This window comes from Neoarius graeffei, chromosome 5 (genome assembly GCF_027579695.1).
Source record: "Neoarius graeffei isolate fNeoGra1 chromosome 5, fNeoGra1.pri, whole genome shotgun sequence".
NCBI classification, from domain to species: domain Eukaryota; kingdom Metazoa; phylum Chordata; class Actinopteri; order Siluriformes; family Ariidae; genus Neoarius; species Neoarius graeffei.
Window position 1 is genome coordinate 30,750,207 of NC_083573.1, and position 27,868 is coordinate 30,778,074.

Here is a 27,868-nt window from a genome sequence, read left to right on the forward strand (position 1 = left end):
TCAGTCCTGGCCTCCCAGTAGGTCTGTATTTGTGGTGCTCTGAGGGGGCGGGAGTGCACAGGCTCTCGGAGGAGGGGAGTGGCCTCTTCGGCGTGGGCTAGGCCCGCCACCCCCTTCGCTGTCTGTGTTGGAGGAGGAGCGTGGTGGGGGTGGAGCTAGGCGAGGCAGCGGTGCCGAGGATGGAGGGATGCGTGAGCACGAGGTTGTGCGTAGGCTCTGTATGCGCCGGCACTCCTGGCAAATTCGTACATGAGTGCAGCCTCGTGGCAGAGGCACAGTCACTGCAGGGGGGCCCAGAGGCCCTGTGGGTGTGCTCTTGGCCCCCAGAGGCTCCTCTAAGAGACGCTGAGGCCCAGGACCAAGCTCTGAGGGGCCTCCTGCACCTCCGGTGCCTCCTGTTAAAGGCCCTGCACCACTGTAGAGCTTGCCATTGCTGAGACGCATCTCTCTGACCAGGCGCAGGGGACGTGAGGCCCCCAGGCTGAGGCGGGCCGGGTGACGCAGGGCTAAAGAGCTTGATAGAGGCCGACGTCGGCGCAAACGAGAGCTCTTTTTACATGACACAGCATTTCTAAACTCACTCAACATCTCCTGACACACAGACACCTATGAAAGAGAGAAGGGTCAGAAAGCAAATGCATGAAGGTTAATGATAGTCTATTAACCTACTAACCTCACAAATAAAATACAAAAACAACTACTATATTGTATGTTTTGTGAATAAAAGTGGAATATGATTTAAGCTTTAAAAAGCATAATGTAATCAAAAATGTGTATAAAGAATTGTTATATAATCACATCTTTGCATACTAAATATAAATTGAATCAAATTGTCAGCTGCATAGAGATTCCTGCCCTATAAAAGGTTATAGATCACGGGCTCCTTAAAGGTTTTCTGTAAGGTTTTCTTTGTAACTATGCAAAGAACATTTTAATCTTATAACCTGCCCATTATGCCACATGCTGAAAAGTACCGTACACACAAGTACTGCACATGTAGTGGTGGCTGGCTGTGGTAGTCTCCTGTGGGGTGGGTGGAGAGAAATCATACCTCATCCGTTTCAGCAGAGCGCCGTGTGGACCACACAAACTCCATCACTGCCACAAACACGGCAATGATCAATCCACAGATCAATACCACAAAGATCCCGCCAATATTCTCCATTCCTAGACCTGCAACACAGTCACACACACTTTATTAAACAAATCCATCCTTTCTTACACACAACAGATACAATGACTGAACCCAGAAAAATACACAGATACCATTTATTTGAATGCATACACATTATTTATTCCTGTTATACCTAGACCCAAGACCTGAATGAATAATGGAGAAACATATTGACATTAGGCAAAAATATGTCCTGATATACAAATTAAATGTGAGAATAGTCATACCTTTAGCTCTGTGGTCCTCCTCTTTGGGGCACTGCCCTCCCTCCCACCACCTTCGCTTCAAAATCTCCAGCCTGTTATTCTCCTGCAGCTGCAGAACAGCCAGACTGATCTCATCCCTGAAGGGAGAGCCTGGGAAAAAAAAAAAGAGAGTGAGTGTGTGATAGAAAGTGATGGCAATATGACATACAAAATACATTCCTGAGACAGAAAGAAATATAGCATTTGTTTTGTTTTTCCAGCCCTGGCCTCCTTGGCATGTCTCACTCTATTTATGGATATGTGAGTAGTGGATTGATTTGGATACCTTTACCCATGGTTGCATGGAGCAGCAATATTTTCACCTGTACAAGGTGTAATTCATCTGGTCGTGGCCGTGCAAACACTGTACATTTTGTGACTTTGTATGTGAGACTCCACTCAGCTGTGTTTATTTCTTCTGACTCTGAAATACAATATTTCTATGCCCAGAACATATGGCATAAAAAATACACTGACCACCGTGGTAGACAGCAGATAGCCAAACCCTATTTTAACATCATTCAAGGGTTTATTAGAAAACAGAAATTTTAATTTTTCAAGATAAATAATGAAATTAGAGCTGTCTATGGGAGAAAAGCAAACCATTCTGAAGCTGGGAAAAGACTGAAAATCCATTGAGCCATTACACAAGTATTGGACATAGCCAATACAACAATTTGAAATGTTCTGAAAAAGAAAGATACCAGGTCAACCAAGAATAGGTCAACCAAGGAAAAAATAGCAGTTGATGAGAGAAACATTGTGACAGCTGTTAAGACAAAGACCAAAACAACAGTTAGTGACATCACCAACAGGCTCCATAGGGCAGGGGTGAAGGTATCACAATCCGCCTTTTGAAGAAGACTCTGAGAGCACAAATAATGAAGCCATACCACAAGTTGCAAATTAATCATCAACAATAAGCAAAGGAGCCACAAAAGCTCTGGAAACAAGATTAACCTCTATCCTAGTGATGGAAAGGCCAAAATTTAGAGAAAGAAAGGATCTGCTTATAATCCAAAACATACAATTTCAGTCAGTCAGTCATGGTGGAGGTAGAGTCATGGCGTGGGCTTGCATGGCTGCTTCTAGAAGTGGTTCACTAATCTTTATTGATGATGTATCTCATGGTGGTTGCAGTAGAATGAATTCAGGAGTCTATAGAAACATTCTATCTGCCAATTTACCGAGAAATGCATCTGATATAATAGGGAGAAACGTCATCATGCAACAAGACAATGACCCAAAACACACTGCCAACACAACAAAAGACTTCATCGGGGGAAAAGTGAAAGGTTTTAGACTGACCAAGTCAAACACCAGACCTTAACCCAACTGAGCATATATTTCACCTCCTGAAGAGGAGAGTGAATTGGACCCCCCTACCCCCCCCCCCCCCCCCCCCCCCCCAAAAAAAAAAAAAAACTTCAAAGAAGCTGTGGTGCAAGCCTGGAAAAGCATCACAAGAGAAGGATGTAACAGTTTGGTGATGTGGGTGAGTCACCAGCTTGATGCAGTTCCAAGCAAGAGATGTGCAACCAAATATTAAGTGTTATTTACTTTAAGACTATCTGTTCCAATACTTTTCACTAAAATAGGGTAGTCTTCCATGTTCCAAGTTGTTTAAGAAATGTACATATTAAGGAATGAAAGCTGAAATTCTGATGTAGCATCTCATATTCATCTTTTGATCTCAAAATAAAATGTCTTCAATGTATAGCAAAAACAAAAAACAAGAACTGGCCTTGCCATTCCAATATTTTTGGTTACATCACATTTATTATTTTAGTCAAAAATATATTATTGTAATGCCAACATGATGTGATCACACTAAATTTTCAAGGCTTTTAGCTCATGATAGTTGCAGTGAATGGTATCATGACTCATAGTGGTATCATAACCACTGGGCTGAGCCCTTTTCAGAGTATTATGAAGAACTCTTTGCTACAGTTTCCTGATTTGTGCTACAAACTGTCTTAACTACAAGGTTAGTAAACAGCATTATTAACCTTCAAATTAACTTGCACTCATTGATTATGTCCCTACAGTCTCTCTCTCTCTCTTTCTCTCTCTCTCTCTCTGTCTCTCACCCAGAGGCATGCCAATGCCGTAGCCCTTGGTGTCCAGCAGGCCCCCGATCTGTGTGAGATTGCAGTTGAGACTGCGGTGGTACTCGTTCATGGTACTCTCCAGAAGAAAGGCATATTTGGAGTTTAGTACACGGGCAATGCCTTCCTCTGTGCTCTTCACGAACACACTGGGCTGCTTGGAGTACATATAGTTCCACATGCGCTGGTACGTCTGGTAGCGTGAGTTCTGGAATGGTGACAGAGATGAAGAGTAATTGAGACAGACATTTGCCCTTGTCACAGTTCCAGCAACTCTGCACTTTTTGAAACAGTCCCTTAGCTGGTTATTACATGATGCATAGGAACTTTTTCACAACACCTTTTTGTCCTTGTGAAGAGGAAAGGAGAAATGAGGAGTGAAGTTTTACACACACTGGACCTCATTTCTCAATCTTTTAGTAAAGTTGTGTGAAAATGTTTTCATGGGCCTGTCACCAGATTTGCAAAAGTTTTGGTAACTTCGATTTTCTTTATATGTTGCTGAAATTCAGTTACTCGTAAATGCTTTCATGGCAAATTTTTGAGCTGACTCAAAAATCCATAAAAAAAAAGTTCACAAACTACAAAATGACTACTAAATGTCAAACTTCAGCAGGAGTTCATTCTTGTAGTAATGCCACTGCGGCGTATAGTCTCTGTCTTCCTTTTATAGGGTGCCATTTCTTTTGTCCTAATTAAAGGGAAGAATTATCTGTTAATTTAATAATGAATTATTTTACAGATTTGGTTTGGATCACCTTCTTTCAATTTGTTAATATAAACTGGCTGAGTTTCATGAAAGGTTCAGTAAATTTGTGTGTGTAATTGAAATAACATTGCAATGCCAACTATAAGATCTACAGATGCAGAAGTCAAGATTGTTACTGACCCAACACATCCTGCCAACACATTTCAGCCACTAACTTCAGGGATGAGATATTAGACTGTTAAAACAAGAACTTCACGGCACAGAGACAGTTTCTTTCCTTCGGCCATGGCCCTGCTCAGTGACACGATGTATGGATCTCCCCTGCAGTCACATTTATACTGCAATTGGCAGACTGAACACTAATACATTTATGCCTAAATCCCCTGACAGGCAAGAACCCTTTTTCGTCAAGAATGTAGACTTTCAAACAGATATTGGTTTCAGTTCATTTCTAGCTTGTTTTTGCATGTGTGTTGGCTGAAGTAGTTACTGAACAGAATTTCATTGCAGATTAAACTGAGCTGTTCCAAATGAAATAAGTTTCTTTATGTAAATGTCAGGAATTTACCTAGATCTTAAGTTAGACCAAACCACAACCAGTCATCTGGGTACAAATATATCAGAGACAACACAAACACACACAAAATGTCAAGGACCTAAAGGAGCAAACAAGACCTGTTACCACACACACCGAGCCAAGAGTGACTCAAATGAACAAACAAAATACAATGCTCTTTCAAACACCAGCATATGCCAACTCAAACAGAAACATGGTCTGACATGCGCCTACCATACGGACAGCAAGGATAGTATATGCACATGGTTGTTTGTGTTAAAAAGACCAAGTGTGTTTGAGAATCATATGGTTCATACCATGAAGAAGGTCATGGTACTTCCACCATGTATAGTGCCATACTGAATGTTGGTTTGGTCTGCCAGGTCATCGGGTGACTCGATGGGGACCTCCATCCTCTGCACTGTCAGAAATGCAGCCAGATTGGCTGTATACGAGGAGATGATGATCAGAGTGAATGCCCACCTGAGAGGAAAAGAGACATTTATATATAAATGTGAAGGGATGAACGATTAGAAAGCAGTGTGGGAAATAAGGCCGGACCGGTGGACATTGACCGGTAATTTTCGCATTTGTCCATCTGTATTTCAAAAGCATCAGACCGGATGGCTGATAAAAAATAATTGGAATGTGTCCATCTGTATTTCAAAAGCATCAAACCGGATGGCCCATGAAAAATTGTAAAGATATGGGTCTAATCTACTTCTAATTTTCTTCCAAATGTTACACTGAGTGAATACATTGTCGTAACATGGCCTGTGAAACAGGGGGACCCCCATGGGCCCGAATTTAAAAATGTATAACTCAGCCACCGATTATCCTAGCCCCACCAAAATTTACAGGCACCTCCCTCTCTCCGAGCCCTTTCAAACCAGCACAGGCACGGCCCAGTACAACTCTGCCTCAACCCATTATTTGCCCCTGAAACCCCTGCGTGAGTGCTACTTGCCGAAAACTTTAATACGCGCCCTGGCTCGAGCCAGCCTTTAAAAATTCATAACTCGGCTACCAATGGTCCTAGCCCCGCCAAAATTTACAGACACATCCCTCTCCCTTTTTAATTTTTAATTTAAACATGAACCAAATTATGGATGATATTGCTCCATTCAAAATCAAAAGAATCAATGACAAGCAGAAAGCACCATGGAAGCAATACCCAGCTGTTAAATTGCTAAAGAGAGAATGTAGAAAGACTGAAAGAAAATGGCACAAATCTAAACTTCACATCCATTAACAAATCCATAAAGAGATGCTTTGTAAATATAATTATGAAATTCGTAAAGCAAGACAGTCTTTTTTCTCCAACATCATCAACAGGAATATGAACAATGCCCGTGTGCTATTTTCAACAGTAGAGAAGCTAACTAATCCCCCACCACAATTAGTACCTGAACTTCTCTCAGTTAATAAATGCAGTGAGTTTGCATCCTTCTTCAAAGGTAAAATTGATAATATACGGCAGAATATTGCTCATAATATATCTCAGTTGCAAATAATTGAAAAGCTGCAATCATCAGTGACACAGACAGATAACTTCAACACAATGTCAGAATTTTGTTTAATTGATTATGAGACTCTTGAAAAAACTGTACAAAATCTCAGTTCCTCAACATCTGAATTGGACATTCTGCCCACCAACTTTTTTAAGTCTGTTCTTCACCTTATAATTACAGATGTGCTTCAAATCATAAATACATCCCTAGAGACTGGCATTGTTCCTGTGTCCCTGAAAAAAGCCGTTGTAAAACCCCTACTTAAAAAGAATAATCTGGATGTTTCAGTATTAAACAACTACAGGCCAATATCAAATCTACCATTCATCGGGAAAATCCTTGAAAAAATTGTCTTCATTCAATTAACTGCCTTCTTGATATCAAACAGCTGTTTTGATAACTTTCAGTCAGGATTTTGTGCCAATCATAGCACTGAAACAGCGCTGATTAAAGTTATAAATGACATACGTCTTAATACTGATGCAGGCAAAACATCGGTCCTGGTGTTACTGGACCTCAGTGCAGCTTTTGATACTGTCGATCACAACATACTGCTATATCGACTTGAACACTGGGTTGGGTTGACTGGTAAAGTTATCAACTGGTTAAAATCATACTTAAAAGATAGAAGCTTCTTTGTTACCATGGGAAATTGTACCTCAACATCAATGTCCTTGACCTGTGGTGTCCCCCAGGGGTCGATTCTTGGACCATTACTATTCAACCTTTATATGCTCCCACTTGGACAAATTATCAAGAACAACTCAATTTTGTATCACTGCTATGCAGATGACACCCAAATTTATTTTGCTCTATCACCTAATGATTATGCCCCCCTTGAATGTCTCTACCAGTGTATCGACCAAATCAACAACTGGATGTCACAAAATTTTCTTCAGCTGAACACAGATAAAACAGAAGTAATTCTATTTGGGAAAAAAGATGAAAGACTCAGGATTACCACTATACTTGACACAAAGGGGATTAAAACAAAAAATATGGTTAAAAATCTTGGTGTTTTCATTGACAGCGAGCTAAACTTTGACAGTCACATGAAAGCAATCACTAAAACGGCATTTTATCACCTAAAAAACATTTCCAAACTAAGAGGACTTATGTCAAAAAATGATCTGGAAAAACTTATACGTGCCTTCATCTCTAGTAGGGTTGATTACTGCAATGGCCTTTTCACAGGCCTCCCAAAAAAGACCATCAAACGACTTCGGGTGATTCAAAATGCAGCGGCTAGGGTTCTCACACGAACAAAAAGAACAGAGCACATTACTCCAATTCTAAGGTCCCTTCACTGGCTTCCAGTAAGCTACAGAATTGACTTTAAAGCATTGCTGCTGGTGTACAAATCTCTAAATGGTACAGGGCCCAATTACCTCTCTGATATGTTGCAGCGGCCTAACCCAATCAGATCTACCAGATCGCAGCAGAAAAATTTACTGGTAAAACCTGTTGTTAAAACAAAGTGTGGTGAAGCAGCTTTTAGCTTCTATGCAGTACAGCTATGGAACCAACTGCCAGAGGACATCAAAAATGCTCCTGCTGTTGGCAGCTTCAAATCTAGACTAAACACCAAGCTGTTTTCAGATGCTTTCTGCTAACTGATTAATATTGTAATCTTTACATGTTTTAAACTTTCTTAACTTTTACAGTCTCTGCATGTTTTAAACTTTAGCCTTTTTAACTTTTATTCTATTTTATTCTGCTGGGTTTTTTTACTGAACTTTTACTTCATTTTATTATTTTATTTCTACTATTGTTTAATTCTTATTATTTTTCTTCCCCATTTATTTTATGTAATTTTATTTTCTATTGTTTACTGTTTTGTTTTTACTTCTGTAAAGCACATTGAACTGCCACTGTGTATGAAATGTGCTATATAAATAAACTTGCTTTGCCTTGCCTTGCCTGAGACCTTTCAAATGAGCCAGGCTTGGCCTGATCCAACATTAGAAGCGAGCGTGGATCGCAGAAAGCTTTAGTACGTGCCCTAGCGCCAATCACTCGTGTGTGCGGGGATTTAAAAATTCATAACTCGGCAACCGAAGGTCCTCACCCCGCCAAAATTTACAGGCACCTCCCTCTCCCCGAGTGGCACACTAAAAAAGACAATAATAACACACTCACTATTCATTGTTGTTTTATTGCACGATGCAGTTGAACTAGTGTTTTAAGGTTGACAGTATCTGATTGATCCAGTCAGTTGATCAAGAGTTCAGTTTGCAGTACAGTATTATGTTAAGTGCCAAACTGCCAATCAATGGTTATGTTATTGTTGTTATTATGTGCAGTTTTTATTCATAATAAGAATGACAGTCATAGTTATATGCTTTGTAGGATGTAGATTTATATTTTAATAGCGTTTTTATTTTCTCCTATTTTCTAAGTTCCAGTCCAGCAGATTTTAGTCTGAATGCCAAATGATATGACCGTGTCTAGTTTTGAGTCATTTTAAGTCATTTTGTTACAAAGTTACTTGGAATCTTGGACTCAAAATTTTAACTCTGTTATGTAAGAATAGTTGTAGTGTATACTAAATTTCTTATCAACTTATTATCAACAATATAAAAAATAGTCATTGTTGACATAAGGTTTCATGAGTGTTGTTATAGTACCTATATATGAGTACCAGTAAGTTGTAACCAACTGGAACATCCTTGTCCCTATACTTTTTTCTAGACATGGAGCTGACCTGTGTGCACTACTGTTTTCTTGGGTAGAACTTTAAGCAGGTTTTTCTTGAATCTTCTGACATTTTCTTGTAAATTATATTCAATTTGTAGTGTAATTAGCAACTAATGTCTAGCGTAATTTGGCCTTTGAAGATCACAAAAATATGCCTGGAAATAGCTGAGAAGCCATCTCCAGGCATCTAAAGCCCTTCAGCTTCTGGGGCCCTAAGGTGGGCCCCGGACTCCAGCCACATTGTTCCAGGCCTTTGGGCCGTCATTCGGACAGGCTGAAATTTGGATGGACAGACAACATTTCAGACTTGTCTGTCCTGTGACAGTCTGCTTAAAATTCCTCATTTCCCACACTGGAAAGCAAAACTATTTTAATCTTTATTATACATAAGTACACTCACTGGCCACTATATTAGGAACACCCATACACCTGCTGTTTTGTGCAGTTCTCTAATCAGCCAATCCCTTGACAGCAGCACAATGCATAACATCATGCAGATACAAATCAGGAGCTTCAGTTAATGTTCACTTCAAACATCAAAACGGGAAAAACTGTGATCTCAAAGTGTGACTTTCACTGTAGCATGGGTGTTGGTGCCAGATGGACTGCTTTGAGTATTTCAGAAATTGCTGATCTCCTGGGGTTTTCACACACACAACAGTCTCTAGAGTTTACACAGAGAAAAAATGGTCAGAGGAAAATGGCTAGATTGGGTTGAGCTTCCATGAAGGATATAGCTACTCATATAATCACTCTTTACAACCGTGGTGAGCAGAAAAGCATCTCAGCATGCAACAGCAGAAGATCACATTGGGTTCCGCTCCTGCCAGCCAAGACCAGGAATCTTAGAATCAAGAACAAGTTCCTATTAAAGTGGCCGGTAACTGTATAATATTATAATTAGCATTTATAACATTTAACCTTAAATACACTCTGATTGGTTAGAAATGAAATAAATAACACAAGCTGTTGCAAGCACACACACACACTAACCAGACTCCGCTAACACAGCGTGTAGACAGAGCTTTAGGCATGATTTCTGAGCCTTGTTGCATGAAGCCTCCTACTGGAAACCACAGACTGTTTCCTAGTGTGTACTGGTTCTCCAGCAGATCCCGGCGTTCCCGCAAGCACGGGTGAGGGTTATACCACTCGTAGGGGCTTAACCTTGGATGCACACAGAGAAACACACAAAGTGTGACCTATATGTGAATAAACTGTCCCTTTTATTTCTCCCAAGCCATCCATCAATAAACACAATGCTTGAAATAGAGCTGAAGTCTGGCAGTGTTTTATTTTGTTCATCACTCAGTTTTGCTGCCTGTTTTTACACGACAAGAGAGTCTGATTGACATTGCAAATGACTAGCCATAGACTGTTAATTTTGTGTGATAGATATATTCAGTTAGTTGTAGCCAATTAAATGTGTAATAAATGTAAGACGGTCTGTAGGCGGAGTGTCTGAGGCCGAGACTTGTGATTGACTGACTGTGGTTCACAGAGTAGCAACTGATCAGAATTCTAGAGCACATTTACAGTTATAATAGATATTAGATATTAGATCTCAGATATAGCAATGAGACATGCCACACAAGCAGAACATTGAGAACTGGAGGTTATAATACACAAACAACTATTTCTGATTACGAGTTGGGGTATGTGTGAGAGCGTGTGGGCGTATGTAGGTATGTGTGGCTGTACCGTACCTAGCAGCGAGGAAAAGCACACAGCTGACAGCCAGGTAGGCCAACAGCATGAAAAGCCAAACGGCTGGAGAAAAAGGATCGAGGAATGAGAAATAGCCTGGCTTTCGACCCTAAAAGGGAGAAACAAGACAATGATACAGTTTTTTAAAAACCTATAAAAAGTAAAGGAGAAATATACAAACATACATACACATACGTCACAGCTAGTCATTGTTCACTTCACTGGTAAAGAAGTATCCATAAGCTTAAATGAGACCTACATAAGCATTTCCTGACAAAAATGACGTACAGTCTTGTGCAAAAGTCTTAGGCACATGTAAAGAAATGCTGTAGACCAAAAATGGCTTAAGAATAATGCAATGAAATGTTTCAACATTTAAAAAAATACTATAAGCAGCAGTAAGCCATAATAAATGAAAAAAAGTCAATATTTTGTATGAGACGACCCTTTGCTTAAAAAAAATAGTAGTCTCAGGTACAATGAGTGCAGTTTTATAAGGAAACGAGCTGTAGGTTTTACTGAGCATCTTACAGAACCAGCCACAGTTCTTCTGGACACTTTGACTGTCACACTTGCTTTGTAATTTTGCACCAAAACCCAGCAGCCTTCATTATGTTTTCTTTTTTAATCTGAAAAGTGGTGTCTTATGTAATATGCCGCTCAGATACAAACTTTTTTTTTTCCTGTAATATTTAATTTTGTGCTGGAAAATGAATGTTTGGACTCTAAAATGTTTTTGTACTGACTTGATAATGTAGAAGCCATAAAATAGAAATCTATAACAAAGTTTGTATGGAAAAAAATAGGGTGCCTAAGACTTTTGCACAGTACTGTATATAAACTTATTGCCTATATAAACAGTCATAAATAGTTAGTCAAACAGGCATCGGCTGTCATAAAGACAGCTTTTCTCAATGTCAAAGTCCCATTAGGAATCTGAACGCAACCAGCTAATAAGCTCAACTAAGATTTAGGATTCCTAAATCTAATTACTATCCTGTATCATTCTGTGGCAGTAATAGTTAATAAAAAGTGCAATAAATCATTAAAAACCCCATGCACCAAAAGCTTTTTGCCTGGCATATAATGACGATAATGTAAAGTGAGCTTGCCAAATGACGGTCATTTGGAAACTGAACAAAGGTGAGCACCAAAAAATGCTCTGAACATCCCCTATGCCTTGCCAAGTACATGGGAACATCAACATCGACTCTGTGTGCTGCATACACAGTGAAGGTTTTGACAGTGACAATCAATACATTTTGTTTATTTGTATATTTACTCTTATCTTTATTAGAGCGTGCTTGACTTTGATGTTTTGTATGCTGATCAATTATGAAACAGTTCAAGTGTAAGAATTGTATAAGACACGACTGACTAATGAGACACATTGGCAACAATGAACCAGTATATAAAAATAAAATTGTATGAAGTGGCTTATAATAATAATAATAATAATAATAATAATAATAATAATAATAATAATAATAATACACTGAGCCAGAAAGCTGTCACAGGAGTCTAATGGAAATGTCATAATACAGCATTGTGTCAGCAATAATGTCACCGGCTTTCTAGCAGACAACTGATGCATGTTGGAATAAGCCTTTAAGATTGTTGATTCATATCAGATGGTCTACAGATCCACTGTGATTATATCCAGATCAAAATATACTATATTTCAAACAGAAATGTTATTATATAATTAATTGTAGCACTTTCCTTATAAAGCTCTAAAAAGGCTTACTTTTACAGTAGTACTCTATAAATGACGTTTATGCTGAAAATTAGAACAAGCTTCATTTATATAGCACTATTTTTCCAAATACTACATCCACACGCCTGCACCAAAGGAATATGTCTATTTATGGCTTTGCTTTTTCTCAACAGTAGAGGGAATATTTATCATAGGCCAAGGCACTACAGAAATAGCCAAGTTAAATCAAGAGGCTCAGAGACTGTGTGTGATTGTGGGCACAAAATCTTTATGTAACGTACTATATGAACTCGGTAAAGTATACTGATGCCCAGGGTCATGAAAGGCTTGGAGAAATCAATGACTTTCTCCCTCTCAGAGGTGATGGTGAAAGCAGCTACAGCTAAATCTGCCTTCTACTCCAGAGAAAGAGAGAGAAGAAGAGGAAGAGAACAGATACAAGGTCAGCAATGTGAAGCAAGGCATTTAAAAAATAAGTATGACAAATACAGAAAAATGAAATGTGTATGTATAGACTTACTCTGTTGATAAGCTCCCCCACCATGCCAGTCCAGGAACCATTGGGTTCTGGAGCGCCGTACAGACCGTCATCGACTAGTTTGATTCGATATGTGAACTTCAGAATGTCTGCCAATTCCTTCAACATGTCCACACAGAAGCCTTCATACTGCTCATTCCCTTCCAGTTCCTGATAATTTGTTTTCCTCATCACGTACGGGTTCTCCTATGTACACACACACACACACAAAAAAAAAAGAACCTTGTTACTTCACATACTTCAGAAAATGGCCACCACACGGTGCATATAGTGCATGTGGTACTGTAAGCCCTCACCAGTATGGTGGTGATGATGAGGGTCTTGTTGGCCAATGTTTCAGAGACATTAATATCCAGACTGGTGGAGTTCATGACCAGGGTGTTGTTAGAATACCAAATACCAATCTAGCACATAGACAAAGAAGAAGATTCATTAGAAACCATTATTTAATTAAAATAATAACTACTTGTAGAAGAAATCCGATTGGGAATGTGTGTTACCTGTTTGTGGCCTGATTTATGTTTCTCCAGGATATGCAGGGTGTAGTTGGTTCTCTGGCCTTTGCTGTTAAACTCAACACGGCCTGTTAAACCATCATACTCCACCTGAGAGCACAGAGAAAGTATAAGCCTGAAAGATAAAATCTGACACCATTGGTACCCCTGAGATGGTCTGCATTTTTGTTCTCCCAGCTCCAAGTACCAGCTGTAGCAGGTATTGTGTGTTATTGATTTCTGGTTTTGGGCATGTTCGGAGCTGTGAGAAAACAAAAAAGTGGACCATCTGAGCCTCCAGAGAAATGATTGAACCAACACAGGCCTAGAGAAAGAGGAAAAACAACAAGCTATTTATAAACTAGGAACATTCACTTTTGAGGAACGGTTACTAGTTTGTGTTTCCACTGTACTGTAGGGACCGTTATCTAAAATAACAGAATTGATGCAAACTATTAAGTGGATACGGTGCAGGTAATATCCGTTCTCAGGTTAAACATGTATTCAACCTAGGTTGAATTGGTGAACCACATTTTACCTAGGTTAAATATATAAACAGCATTTAATCTCGGTTAAATTTATAATTTTTGTATGTTTTGAGACAGTTAACGTTTTGTCAGGGTTTGGGTTAGCTTTTTGTTAGGGTATGGGTGACTTTGCAACATTAATCTGTGTAGAGTAGTGGTAAATATTGTCGATTACAGAGCTGGAGGGTGTGAGTTCAAGTCCTGGTGAGTAAACTAAAAATCTTTTATTTCATTGTGATTTGTTGAGTGTTTGTAGAGAGGTAGTTGAGAAGGTACAACATCAAGGGAAGGGAGTCCAGATGATGAAGACCAGAGAGGGGAGGTTAGCAGGTGTGGGGTGGGGGGGTGAGAGAAGATGACGACAATTTCCATTTTCTTCTTTTTTATTTATTTATTACTATTTTTAAATTATTTTGACCCCCCAAAAAACCATGCCTCTTTTTTTATGACACCCCATAAAAAAAATCCCTTTTCAGACAGTTGAACCGAGGTTGAATACACATTTTACCGAGGTAAAATGTGGTTCACCAATTTTACCTAGGTTGAATACAGGTTTAACCTAAGACCAGATTTAACCTGCAACAGATACTTCGTTTGAGTATGCAACAAAAACACAGCAACAAATTTAACATGGAAATGGCTCAGACTGAAGCTGTTCTTCATTGTTTTTGTTTAGTTATACACAAATTACATCAGCACAAATGATGTTTTTAAATGCCTTAAGTACAGTGGCCTGTAAACACAAAATGCATTAATAAATGCAACAACAAATGTGAAATTAGGATAAAGCAGCTAGAGATAATGAGATGAGATGAGAACAAATGTGAAATCACAACAGCAAACTCATAAACACATCATTAACTCAATATGGAAAGGCTATGTCCACAGTGAATGTCACATTCTTGTTGTTGATTGTAGATCTGGGAGACGACAGAAAACAGAGAATCAGAGAATGTTTACGTGTAGAAAGAAATAAGATATAAATGAATCTACTGACACCTTTATTTGTGCTTACTTTCATCAAAGGCATTTATATGGTGTTATGTTAGATATGCTGGCAATATTGCATGGCAGTATTATTAGCATGCAAATGCTGGAAACCTGCCTAAAGGACACTGTGTTATTCAGAAGAAAGAATCACTCGTCAAGTCAAGTCAAGTTTATTTGTATAGCACTTTTAACAATAAACATTGTCGCAAAGCAGCTTTACAGAATTTGAATGACTTAAAACATGAGCTAATTTTATCCCTAATCTATCCCCAATGAGCAAGCCTGTGGCAACGGTGGCAAGGAAAAACTCCCTCAGACAACATGAGGAAGAAACCTTGAGAGGAACCAGACTCAAAAGGGAACCCATCCTCATTTGGGCAACAACAGACAACATGACTATAACATTAACAATTTTAACATAAAGTCAGTTTCGTTGATGTTATAAACTCTTCATTGATGGAAACTTGAGTGGAAAACTGTTCATGGCAACTGCAGTCCTAAAGTTAGCAAGTCAACTGTAGTCCTCAGCCATAAAAGCATTACTGTAAGAGTCCAGAGCGTCCTCCAAGTGTGACTTTCAACTGTCCACATGGGGCCGTCCTCCACAGGAGCGATGCAATGAGACTCCAACCAGACACAGGGCACCAGGATGGATCAGGCAGGTCCGAGGGGCAGAAGAGGTCAGCATCTCGATCCCAGGACCGACATGTAACTCAGAGGGACAGATTTTTTGGGGGGAGAGAGAAAACACAGGTTGTTAGGTATGCCCAATGTCACCTGAATAAGTAGGAACAGTATATATATATTGCACTGAGTACAAGCAGGGACTCTGGCAACTAACTATGACAGCATAACTAAAAGGGGAGAGCCAGAAGGTAACACAGGAATGAGGGAGCCCCAGGACATAAAGCAGCCAGCCACTACACCGTCAACAAACTCGAGTGAGCAAGCGAGTGGTGGACTGACAGCATCCATACATCCCAGTTTACCATAACACTCTAAGTCTGAGGACCCTCCAGATCTACTCCTTTACTTCGTAAACACCACTAACAAAAGACTTGACTAATTTCAGCCTAGACTTAAATGCTGAGACTGTGTCTGATTCCCGAAAATTACTTGGAAGGCTGTTCCATAACTGTGGGGCTTTGTAAGAAAAGGCTCTGCCCCCTGATGTAGCCTTCACTATACGAGGTACCAGCAGATAGCCTGCACCTTTTGATCTAAGTAGGCGTGGTGGGTCATAGAGGTCCAGAAGTTCACTCAGGTACTGTGGTGCGAGACCATTCAGTGCTATAAAGGTCAATAGAAGTACTTTATAATCAATACGAAATTTGATTGGGAGCCAATGCAGTGTGGATAAGACAATGGTGATGTGGTCATATTTTCTAGTTCTAGTAAGGACTCTTGCTGCTGCATTTTGAACTAACTGGAGCTTGTATATGCACTTATTGGAACATCCAGACAGTAAGGCCTTAAAATAATCCAACCTGGAGGTAACGAAAGCATGAACTAGTTTTTACGCGTCATGTAGTTACATTAAATTTCTTATCTTAGCAATATTTCTGAGATGAGAGAAAGCTATCCGGGTGATGTTATCAATGTGAGTTTTGAATGAAAGACCGGGGTCAATAATCACTCCGAGGTCTTTTACTGCTGCACGTGAAGAAACAGAAAGGCCTTCCAGAGTTACTGTGTAATCAGAAAACTTACTTCTAGCTGCATGTGGTCCTAGTACAAGTACTTCAGTCTTGTCAGAGTTCAGCAGAAGGAAGTTAATAAGCATCCAGTGTCTAATGTCCTTCACAATTCTATTAAGCTGGTGTCTCTCATCAGGTTTTGCAGAAACATACAACTGTGTGTCATCAGCATAACAGTGGAAACTAATACAACCCCGATTCCAAAAAAGTTGGGACAAAGTACAAATTGTAAATAAAAACAGAATGCAATAATTTACAAATCTCAAAAACTGATATTGTATTCACAATAGAACATAGACAACATATCAAATGTTGAAAGTGAAACATTTTGAAATTTCATGCCAAATATTGGTTCATTTGAAATTTCATGACAGCAACACATCTTAAAAAAGTTGGGACAGGGGCAATAAGAGGCTGGAAAAGTTAAAGGTACAAAAAAGGAACAGTTGGAGGACCAAATTGCAACTCATTAGGTCAACTGGCAATAGGTCATTAACATGACTGGGTATAAAAAGAGCCTCTTGGAGTGGCAGCGGCTCTCAGAAGTAAAGATGGGAAGAGGATCACCAATCCCCCTAATTCTGTGCCGACAAATAGTGGAGCAATATCAGAAAGGAGTTCGACAGTGTAAAATTGCAAAGAGTTTGAACATATCATCATCTACAGTGCATAATATCATCAAAAGATTCAGAGAATCTGGAAGAATCTCTGTGCGTAAGGGTCAAGGCCAGAAAACCATACTGGGTGCCCGTGATTTTCGGGCCCTTAGACGGCACTGCATCACATACAAGCATGCTTTTGGAAATCACAAAATGGGCTCAGGAATATTTCCAGAGAACATTATCTGTGAACACAATTCACCGTGCCATCCACCGTTGCCAGCTAAAACTCTATAGTTCAAAGAAGAAGCCGTATCTAAACATGATCCAGAAGCGCAGACGTCTCCTCTGGGCCAAGGCTCATTTAAAATGGACTGTGGCAAAGTGGAAAACTGTTCTGTGGTCAGACGAATCAAAATTTGAAGTTCTTTATGGAAATCAGGGACGCTGTGTCATTCGGACTAAAGAGGAGAAGGACAACCCAAGTTGTTATCAGCGCTCAGTTCAGAAGCCTGCATCTCTGATGGTATGGGGTTGCATTAGTGCGTGTGGCATGGGCAGCTTACAGTGGTGCTTGAAAGTTTGTGAACCCTTTAGAATTGTCTATATTTCTGCATAAATATGACCTAAAACATCATCAGATTTTCACACAAATCCTAAAAGTAGATAAAGAGAACCCAGTTAAACAAATGAGACAAAAATATTATACTTGGTCATTTATTTATTAAGGAAAATGATCCAATATTACATATCTGTGAGTGGCAAAAGTATGTGAACCTCTGCTTTCAGTATCTGGTGTGACCCCCTTGTGCAGCAATAACTGCAACTAAACGTTTGCGGTAACTGTTGATCAGTCCTGCACACCAGCTTGGAGGAATTTTAGCCCATTCCTCCGTACAGAACAGCTTCAACTCTGGGATGTTGGTGGGTTTCCTCACATTAACTGCTCACTTCAAGTCCTTCCACAACATTTCGATTGGATTAAGATCAGGACTTTGACTTGGCCATTCCAAAACATTAACTTTATTCTTCTTTTACCATTCTTTGGTAGAACGACTTGTGTGCTTAGGGTCGTTGTCTTGCTGCATGACCCACCTTCTCTTGAGATTCAGTTCATGGACAGATGTCCTGACATTTTCCTTTAGAATTCACTGGTATAATTCAGAATTCATTGTTCCATCAATGATGGCAAGCCGTCCTGGCCCAGATGCAGCAAAACAGCCCCAAACCATGATACGACCACCACCATGTTTCACAGATGGGATAAGGTTCTTATGCTGGAATGCAGTGTTTTCCTTTCTCCAAACATGACGCTTCTCATTTAAACCAAAAAGTTCTATTTTGGTCTCGTCTGTCCACAAAACATTTTTCCAATAGCCTTCTGGCTTGTCCACGTGATCTTTAGCAAACTGCAGACGAGCAGCAATGTTCTTTTTGGACAGCAGTGGCTTTCTCCTTGTAACCCTGCCATGCACACCATCGTTGTTCAGTGTTCTCCTGATGGTGGACTCATGAACATTAACATTAGCCAATGTGAGAGAGGCCTTCAGTTGCTTATAAGTTACCCTGGGGTCCTTTGTGACCTTGCTGATTATTACACACCTTGCTCTTGGAGTGATCTTTGTTGGTTGACCACTCCTGGGGAGGGTAACAATGGTCTTGAATTTCCTCCATTTGTACACAATCTGTCTGACTGTGGATTGGTGGAGTCCAAACTCTTTAGAGATGGTTTTGCAACCTTTTCCAGCCTGATGAGCATCAACAACGCTTTTTCTGAGGTCCTCAGAAATCTCCTTTGTTCGTGCCATGATACACTTCCACAAACATGTGTTGTGAAGATCAGACTTTGATAGATCCCTGTTCTTTAAATAAAACAGGGTGCCCACTCACACCTGATTGTCATCCCATTGATTGAAAACACCTGACTCTAATTTCACCTTCAAATTAACTGCTAATCCTAGAGGTTCACATACTTTTGCCACTCACAGATATGTAATATTGGATCATTTTGCTCAATAAATAAATTACCAAGTATAATATTTTTGTCTCATTTGTTTAACTGGGTTCTCTTTATCTACTTTTAGGACTTGTGTGAAAATCTGATGATGTTTTAGGTCATATTTATGTAGAAATATAGACAATTCTAAAGGGTTCACAAACTTTCAAGCACCACTGTACACATCTGGAAAGACACCATCAATGCTGAAAGGTATATCCAGGTTCTAGAGCAACATATGCTCCCATCCAGACGACATCTCTTTCAGGGAAGACCTTGCATTTTCCAACATGACAATGCCAAACCACATATTGCATCAATTACAGCATCATGGCTGCGTAGAAGAAGGGTCCGGGTACTGAACTGGCCAGCCTGCAGTCCAGATCTTTCACCCATAGAAAACATTTGGCGCATCATAAAACGGAAGATACGAGAAAAAAGACCAAAGACAGTTGAGCAACTAGAATCCTACATTAGACAAGAATGGGTTAACATTCCTATCCCTAAACTTGAGCAACTTGTCTCCTCAGTCCCCAGACGCTTACCGACTGTTGTAAAGAGAAAAGGGGATGTCTCACAGTGGCCTTATCCCAACTTTTTTGAGATGTGTTGTTGTCATGAAATTTAAAGTCACCTAATTTTTCTCTTTAAATGATACATTTTCTCAGTTTAAACATTTGATATGTCATCTATGTTCTATTCTGAATAAAATATGGAATTTTGAAACTTCCACATCATTGCATTCCATTTTTATTTCCAATTTGTACTTTGTCCCAACTTTTTTGGAATTGGGGTTGTACAATGTTTATGAATAATATCACCCAGAGGTAACATATATAAAGAAAAAAGCAGTGGTCCCAAGAGAGAACCTTGGGGAACACCAAACTTTACCTCAGTATGTCTAGAAAAATCACCATTTACATCAACATACTGATAGCGATCAGTTAAATAAGACCTGAGCCAGGAGAAGGCCGTATAATATTCATCAGTATAATAACATAACTGCATATTAATATTGTTTTAATAACAGACTGGAAATGTGCAGTCCATGTTCCTTTTAATAGACATATGCCATGTCCAGTCACCAACCAGCATGTGATGTTTAATAAGGACCTGTGGGCTCCATTTTGAGTTCATGTTGACGTATTTCTGAATTTGCTCATGCAGTTTCTGATTCACTGTTGCATTTTTGGTTTGTTAATGTGTTTTGCACTTACAAGCCACCAGATATAACACTGCTTTTAAATGCTGCTAGAGCATTGAACAAAATACACATTCACAACCTTTTTAAAGCGGGAATATTCTGCTTTACCAGATGCACAATGTTGCCTCTGATATATAATGTTTGTGATATTCGGTTAAGTTTTCCAAATTCCCTACTCTGGAACTACATTCTGGGAAAACTGGCTCTTGTTGTTCTGGTGGAAACGCTCCGGAAATTCCTCAGTTCCTAAAAATCCTCATGTCGTGGAAATATGCCTCATGGAAATCCGCACACACACACACACACTGACCATGCGCAAGTAGTTCATGAGGCTGGTTCCATGCTGCCAGATCTGTGGGGAGGAGCAGCTTAAGGGTTTCACTCCGATTTCCTGACTTCTGTTCAGCTCCTGTACGGCGCTCGCCACCACATGGACGGCATCAAACAGCAAAGCTGAAGACAGCTAGACACAGCACATAGAGAGTAGTGAAATGTGTGTCTCCATGTTTCTATATATTGGTACCTTATGTCTCTATAAGGATAGGAATATCTCAAGGTTGTGATATTCGACTTGTTCACTTGAGCTTTTTTATTTTATACAAAAACAGCAGTGTTTATTAACTGCAGCATTAAAAACCTAAAACAATCAAAAGCTTTCTTTTCAGTTACTGAGGTTAAGGTTAGAGTTAGATTTAAGTGTAACTATAGCTTTAATTAGTATGTGTATGTCTCACCGCTGGTCCTGGGTATGGGTTAAGGTCACAGCCTTCTCGCCAGGACAGGTTGAGGCTCCTTATAAACTCCAGGTAAAATGGGTGGGTGGTGTTGAACATAGAGAAACCCACAATGTTGGAGTGCTCATCAACCACATCATCTAACCACAGCAAAGGAAAGTCCTACACACACACAGAGCCATAACATAATTAATTGCCTACATGCCTGACTGTTCATGCATAACCTGACCATTTTAACTAGACCATTTTTAATTATGAACCGATGAATCACTAAACATGTTTTTGTTTCTTTTGTCTGATTTATGTCTTCTAATGTCTGTTCTATGTCTTCTGTAACCTGGCATTTTTGTAAATAAGAGCTTTCTAAAAATTCAGAGAGAGAGAGAGAGAGAGAGAGAGAGAGAAGAATTGTTGCATTCACTCAAAATGGAAACCATAGTCAACAGGTTTAGATACCAGACCCATTTCAGAGACAAAACTAGAAGGGCACTCGGAGAGCACAAACCTCTGCCAATGACAATAGTTGTCTCTTCTATGGCATGCAAACCTGCAACCGCAACCACTTTATATCTTGTGATATATTTCCAAAATTATTAGAAGTATGTGCCTACATGAAGGCGGTATGGTGGTGTAGTGGTTAGCACTGTCGCCTTACAGCAAGCAGCTTCTGGGTTCAGGCCCATTGGCTGATCGGGGCCTTTCTGTGTGGAGTTTGCATGTTGTCTGCGTGGGTTTCCTCCGGGTGCCCCGGTTTCCACCACAGTCCAAAGACATGCAGGTTAGGCTAATTGGTGGTTCTAAATTGACCATAGATGTGAATGGTTGTTTGTCTCTATGTACAATATCAGCCCTGTGATGATCTGGTGACTTGTCCAGGGTGTACCCCACCTTTTGCCCACAGTCAGCTGGGATAGGCTCCAGCTTGCCCACGACCCTGCACAGGATAAGCAATTATGGATAATGGATGGATGGATGGATGGATGGATGGATGTGACTACATGTGTACTCCAGAGGATTGCTGGTATGAACGTGGATTGTGGCATGGGGTCATTGTACTGTATTTCTACATTGGCTATATTTTGTCACTATTGAATTTTACTGCCATCAACTGCATTTTAAGATGTATGGCATGTGCTGTATCTCACAACGTTAGTGAAAGAGAAAATAAATTTGTAGATCTGCCCCATGACTTGGATCTGCTTCAAAATTTAATGGGTCTTATCCTTGGCCCATGCTACACCCTTCCACCAAGTTTCATGGAAATTGGGTTGGTAGGATTTGTGTAATCCTGCTTAAAGTCACAGAAACAAATCACACTGAAAACAATTAATTAGGCTGATAAAATGCAAACAACAAAAATACAGATCCTTCTTACCATGGTGGTGAGAATGTATTTGTAAAATGCCGATGTCATCCCCAACTCAGATGCCTACAAAGGAAAAGAGAAGATTAAAGTGTAGACATATACAAAGAATGAGGAGGGTGAAAATGTAGCGAATAGTTTCACCAGCAGATTGTGCAGCATATATTCAGTGTGTTTAAAATCAACCATAGTACAAGTTCGGTGAAAGGAAACAGAGCTGAATTACAATAGCTGTAAATCAAAGGGGGGGGGGGGGGATGACTGATGGGAACAAAAGGGAGCCGTCACTGAGCTCAATTTAAATGCATTAGTTTTCACTACTACAGCTACCAGGGGACAACCTGATGCATGCGGTGCAACTCAAACCCATATCATTTTGTCAAGTAAGTTAAGAGTGTGTGTGTGTGTGTGTGTATACCTTTTTCAGAATCAGGTATGACACAGAAGCATTAGCATCAATGATGATTGTAGCTATTTTATCATCACGTATCTCTTTGAGTAAGGATGTGGGATCGAGGTCATCATCCAGCATTCTGACAGACAACGTTTCCCTGGAGATGAGAAAACGCCGCACCAGCTCCTCCAATCTCAGCAGACCTGTAAAGCAGGTGGGGTTAAAGATATCACAAGAGGGTGTGTGTGTGTGTGTGTGTGTGTGTGTGTGTGTGTGTGTGTGTGTGTTAAATGTAAATGAGTGGCTGTCTCCTCATGGGAGCGTGTGTACGGAGAGAGAGAGAGCCAGTGAACCCGGTGCCAAACTTTAATTAGTTTGAGGGAGGAGAGAAATCAATGCACTCACTTACATGCTCTTATTCTCTCTCTCTCTCTCTCTCTCTCTCTCCCAGCACTTCTCCATCCTCGTTCTTGTATCTTCCTCTCTCTCACTCACCCACTCACTGATTCCTGCAGCAACCCTTCCCAGATATATTCTCAGTGGATTTCACTGACTTTTTTTGTGTATTAGTACTATTCGTGCCATCTTTCAGCTTCTTTCTCTCTCTTCCTCGCTCTCTCACACTCCACTCACTCCACAATGAAAACTGAAGGTGATGAACAGCTGAAACTAACTAAATCCTAACAGTCAACAAGCACGTGTTCTGAGATCAAACTCCACTTTTTCACAATATCATTACACTCTTTCCAGACAAATTCTGTCTTCATTCACTCATTCAGAGCAATTTATTAGCCAATTCTGTTACGACAATAAAACCCCTTCAGGTCTGTCCCAAAGCCCTTCCATACTCCACTTACAAAACCCATCAATCTAGCAGTAGGTCAGGACTATCATTCCTTCCTCTTCCTCTTACCTTTTATTAAATAGTGCATAAGAGCTACTGAATATGTTTTAAGAAGAAGAATAAGTCAAAGAAGATGTGTCTAAGAATAGCACACCTTTCTAACCGCAGTAATTCACAACTCTCCTATAAAAATAATAAAGGACAATAAGAATGTCCTTGCATTATGGATTATGGGTTTATTAAGTGCTAGACCGCAAGTGCAGCAAGGAAATAAAAGGGGGGGGGGGGTCTTTTTTTTTTTAATCTGGATCACTTGATGCATCCTCCTCCTGCTTTATCCTCCTATTTCAATCGTTCTCAGAAAAGCGTCTGAAAGGTCAGCGCTACCATTTTTCTTACAAACTTTCAGCAGAATGCAAGACCTTCTTCATTTCCCCTTCCCTGAAGTCCTGAATAAGTATTCCTCCAGTCTTCACTGTATTCACGCTGTATCACGCATACAGTGTAACAGGTGTATGTGTCCAAGAGGTGGCCATCTTGTGGTCAGACACGACGCTGTTAAATCAGATGTATAATGGTTCTCTTCTCATGTGCCCTAACATTTGCACTAACACACGCAGACAGACACAGAGATCAAGCAGCATGTGCAGAATCAGAGGTGATCGTCAGCGTGTCCAATCAGAGGGCAGAATAATGACTGGGTTGTAATGAGAAATAAATGAACATATTTTCATTAATTAATGACTGTGCATCTCATACACACGCACACACAACCAATATATACACAGCACAAAGCGGGAGCGGAGAGCAAGGTCCGCTGGCCTTTCTCTCCGTCTCTTGCCACCATTTTAAATGAGCTTGATGAGTGGCAAGTTGCACCTACTCTGCTGCCATGGCAACCACAGTGCAGCCAACTAGGTCAGAGCCAAGCCATGTGAATTGACGATCTCTTGGATGCTCACACTTGCTTAATTGTATATATAATACACTACTGTACATATTTTCAGGCTAGTACACAATACAGGATCGTATTTACGGTAAGCATTTTGAAAGGCTTCCAAGCTTCACACATGATACACTGTTGTACAGGGATATTCCTTTGCTGTGGCTGACCAGCACTCATCTGAATTGATATGTGGTGGAGGGATGGATGAAGAGAAGAGGGAAAATCTCACAGAGATTCTCTGATTTATTCCTACATTTTACATTGACATTGAGTCACACATTTTATAAGAGAGAGTTAGATTTAATTAACAAACCTCTTATTGTAGCAGATTAATTATTTAATCCAGAATCCTGACTGTCTGTACTTGCTTTACATAAAATATATTTCAAACCAAAAGTTGAGTGGCCATACAATCCCTACACTGACTCATTTGGAAAGGCACTTTGACATGTGTGGGTTTCCTGGGCAGGTCATACACCCTGATGGAGAGAGCAAAGATCAAAGACTCACACTCGGCCTTGGCACAGACCAGACTGGCTGATGGGTAGCTGAAAGAGCGTAGGATGGCGCCCACGGCCAAGCTCAGATCCTCGTTGCTAGGATACAACGTGACGGACGCAAAACGCAGGTAAGGCAGCCGTGGAGTCTCCTCTGGACCAATCTTCACATGAGGGATCTGAGAAAAAAAGAGACAGAGACACGGAAAAGAGAGGAAAGAGGAAGTGTGAGAGAGTTCGTATAGAATTAGTGTGAAATACTGACAAATTCACAGGTAGACATCATACCATATTTACTGTACATAGTACTATTCTAAAAGCATTAACAATCTAGCACCAAAAACATGCACTGGCTCACCTCCTTCTCTCCACAGATGTGACTGACAGTAGAACCTGAGGCAGGACTGGAGGCAGGACCAATCACAGCCACCACACCTTTAGGCAGAATCTGGCACACTAAAAGAAAACCAAATCTGTAGGTCTCTCTTTCCTCAGGCCTTCTTCCCAGTTCACTCCTCCTTTTGAATAAGGCCAATTCACCCTGATAGACAGAGCTTCCAAATACCCTTATATACATATATTTCACTCTTAACCCTACTTTTCTCAGTGTGTTTGTGTGTGGATGGGACTTACTAGTGTCTGTAGTCTCGTACTGAGAGTCTCTCTGGAGCTCAAAGACTTCTACGTCCACACGGGCACGAGCTGGACCCTCCAGCATGCTATTGATGTTCTCCCGTGCTAAAGCTAAAGCCAACCGCTCTCCACGGCCACAGGCGGAGCGGTCATCCAGAATTGCCGCTAAGCAGTGAGAGGTAGGAGCAAAAATAAAGGTAGGTAGGGGGGAGGGAGGGAGAGAGAGAGAGAGAGAGAGAGAGAGGCCATTTACTCTGTGCCAGAGACTTTGCCTCTCAAGGGCCAACTTCAAAAGGTCATGGCAGAAAATCTTGTGCTTAATGTGGTGGCAGTAAGAGCGGCCAAGCAAAGGCCAAAGGCAAAGTGTGGATTTGGCCAAACAAAATGGCTATTTGAAAGACCCCTGCCTGGTAATTCAGATGAAGTGAAGGACAACAGTGTTGTCTGTCCTGCTCTGACATACCGTAAACTTAAATTTCCAGCTGCAGCATCATTTTACTGCAATGTGTTTTATAATCACTCCACGTGTCAAGGCCGGGTACATGAGTACCTAGCTAGCATGCACCTTACTAAAAAGATCTGTTGCCAAACTGTATTCCTCAAATGAGATTAAAATTATGCTTCATTACATTTTTCACACAGTTGGCACCCATAATAGACATCAGCATCTCTAACCTCCTAAATCCCAATTTTAATCCACACTAATATATAATATAATCTGTTGGACTGATTTATTGGATCAAAGGATTGAAATCACTATAAGCATAAAGGCAGTACAGCCTACCCATTCGCACAGATGACAGGACAGGGGTCTGGCTTAGAGAACAAGGCGGCATGTTAAGCACAGTAACTAGCAGGAAGTGGACGTGAATCGACAGCAGCACTGCTGGCAGTTCCGGCATCTTCTACTGCTCCTCATGGAGACGCCGTCTGCTGCCTAGAGCACCCCCTGTAAAACAGGTGAGAACATTACAAGATGAAAATATATATGCACACACTTTTTATTCCTCATACAGATGGGCTCTGCCTATAGCACCCCCTAGAGGACTAGTGTTAGAATTAGACGCTTAAAGACATGCATTTGAACACACTGTACACACCATCTGCAGCCTAGGGCATTGTAAAGTGTTACAATGCTAAAGATATTCACACACTCACACAGAACTGTACTGCCTACAGCTCAGAGTACTTCTATACAGATTGCCTTCATTCTCACATCTGCTTGCAATCACACAAGTGTCCCAACAAAAATCTGTCTGAATTATCCTTAAAGGCAAATGCACAAATTAAAGCAAATTTACATTTAATTTGCATTTAATTTGTGTCCAGTGAGCAGTAGCTGGGTCATATTTACATTCAAATGCCAGTGTAACTTGAGAATGCAAGTGGTTTAATGCCAACATATTGCTAATGTGGTTGGTCCATTTTTTTTTCCTGTTCTTAGTTGATAGCAAGTTTATTTTTCCTGTGTTTAAGCAAACCCTTAAAAATTCTTCCAACCTGGTTTTGCTAACACATAATACCAAACAAAGCTAATTAAATAAGACTCTAACAACAGACTGAATTAATCTATATTACAAGGAAAAACGTCACTGTGTTGAGCTCATCTCATTATCTGTAGCCACTTTATCCTGTTCTACAGGAGCCTATCCCAGCTGACTACAGGTGAAAGGCAGGGTACACCCTGGACAAGTCACCAGGTCATCACAGGGCTGACACAGACAACCATTCACACCTACGGTCAATTTAGAGTCACCAGTTAACCTAACCTGCATGTCTTTGGGGAAACCAGAACAAACCCACACGGACAACATGCAAACTCCACATAGAAAGGCCCTTGCCGGCCACAGGGCTCGAACCCAGACCTTCTTGCTGTGAGGCGACAGCGCTAACCACTACACCACCATGCCACCACTGTGTTGAGCTGAGTTAGTTAAACAGTTAAAGAGAATAAGAGGTGCTGAGACTTGATTGGATATCACCTCACT

The 27,868-nt window shown here is 40.4% G+C and overlaps 1 protein-coding gene across 1 annotated transcript; it reads right to left on the reverse strand.

Moving 5' to 3' along the window:
• Positions 1-26,782, reverse strand: grik5 (glutamate receptor, ionotropic, kainate 5). Its single transcript, XM_060920478.1, has 19 exons — positions 26,665-26,782; positions 25,881-26,045; positions 25,606-25,703; positions 25,261-25,426; positions 22,985-23,163; positions 22,579-22,632; positions 21,204-21,365; positions 20,780-20,932; positions 13,463-13,567; positions 13,259-13,366; positions 12,945-13,148; positions 12,706-12,819; positions 10,707-10,816; positions 9,994-10,167; positions 5,110-5,275; positions 3,510-3,735; positions 1,402-1,530; positions 1,052-1,173; positions 1-606 (listed from the first exon to the last, which is right to left on the reverse strand). The coding sequence occupies exons 1-19, from the start codon at positions 26,780-26,782 to the stop codon at positions 1-3; spliced, it is 3,159 nt and encodes a 1,052-aa protein (XP_060776461.1).
• Between the last annotated feature and the right edge of the window lie 1,086 nt (positions 26,783-27,868).